At 36.1% G+C, this 906-nt stretch overlaps 1 protein-coding gene across 1 annotated transcript; it reads right to left on the bottom strand.

Moving 5' to 3' along the window:
- Nucleotides 1–57: 57 nt before the first annotated feature.
- Nucleotides 58–461, bottom strand: LOC110034633 (probable E3 ubiquitin-protein ligase HIP1; the record flags this gene model as incomplete). Its single annotated transcript, XM_020738885.1, has 2 exons — nt 270–461; nt 58–204 (listed from the first exon to the last, which is right to left on the bottom strand). Coding segments are annotated over exons 1-2 (324 nt in total), but the record flags the coding sequence as incomplete, so codon positions are not given.
- Between the last annotated feature and the right edge of the window lie 445 nt (nt 462–906).

Below are 906 nucleotides of genomic sequence, written 5' to 3'. Positions count from 1 at the left end.
TTTTTTTTTTCTGAGAGAATTTAAGAACAGCAAAATCAGTATTGAAAAGAAGCTCACCCGACAGATACAGCAGGGCTCCTGCTCCGAAGCTGCTGCCTCCAACTCGCAAGGCGAGTATTTCCGTTTCTTCAAGAACTTCAAAATTGTCTGCTCACAAAGTCCAGTATTGACATAACCAATCCTCTCTTCGAGCGCCAATAGCTCCTGGAATACATCAAAGTTAAATTGCATGTTTGAGAAACATATTAGCAAATGCATGAAAAACTCACCTCATAGGACATGTCGTCAACATCAAGCCGCATGTCTCTGTGCCTGTCATTCAAGTCAGCGAGCCCGTTGAACCCGGACTGATTGAAAATGAAGACGTCCTGATCGATGCAGGACTTGTTAAGATATAGGGTTCTGATACAGATTTCATAACAGAATATGTAAAGAAATCTTCTCATGGCTTTTTTGTATACTGATCAGGGATAAATTGTGCTTTAAGTAATCATGAAATAGGCTGGGTGATAAATTCTTCATCATAAATAAAGATGCTTGTAAGAGAAAATTAACAATGTAGTACAATAGATAGACAAATGCATCTTTAAACATCAAATAATCGAAGTTAATAATGAGTTTTCTCATTCATCTTCACATCGTGGTGGCTCGTAAAGGTGATTGATACAACATGTAACAAAAAAGATGCAATTTCATAACATATATTCATGCATGAGAAGTGATATGAAAAAAGAACAGTATTATAAATTTCCAAGCTGTAGATGAATAATGTTACACTGCAAGCGCAAATCGTATTTTACATTCTTACAATATTTTGGGACAGGATAATGTGACTCGACAATAGTAGCAAATAAATAGTAGCCGTCCCTTCGAAATATATTAGGGATCAAATTCAGATCAAGTATA

Source organism: Phalaenopsis equestris, unplaced genomic scaffold, assembly GCF_001263595.1.
Source record: "Phalaenopsis equestris unplaced genomic scaffold, ASM126359v1 Scaffold191662, whole genome shotgun sequence".
Lineage (NCBI taxonomy): Eukaryota > Viridiplantae > Streptophyta > Magnoliopsida > Asparagales > Orchidaceae > Phalaenopsis > Phalaenopsis equestris.
This window is presented reverse-complemented; position numbering and strand designations above follow the sequence as displayed.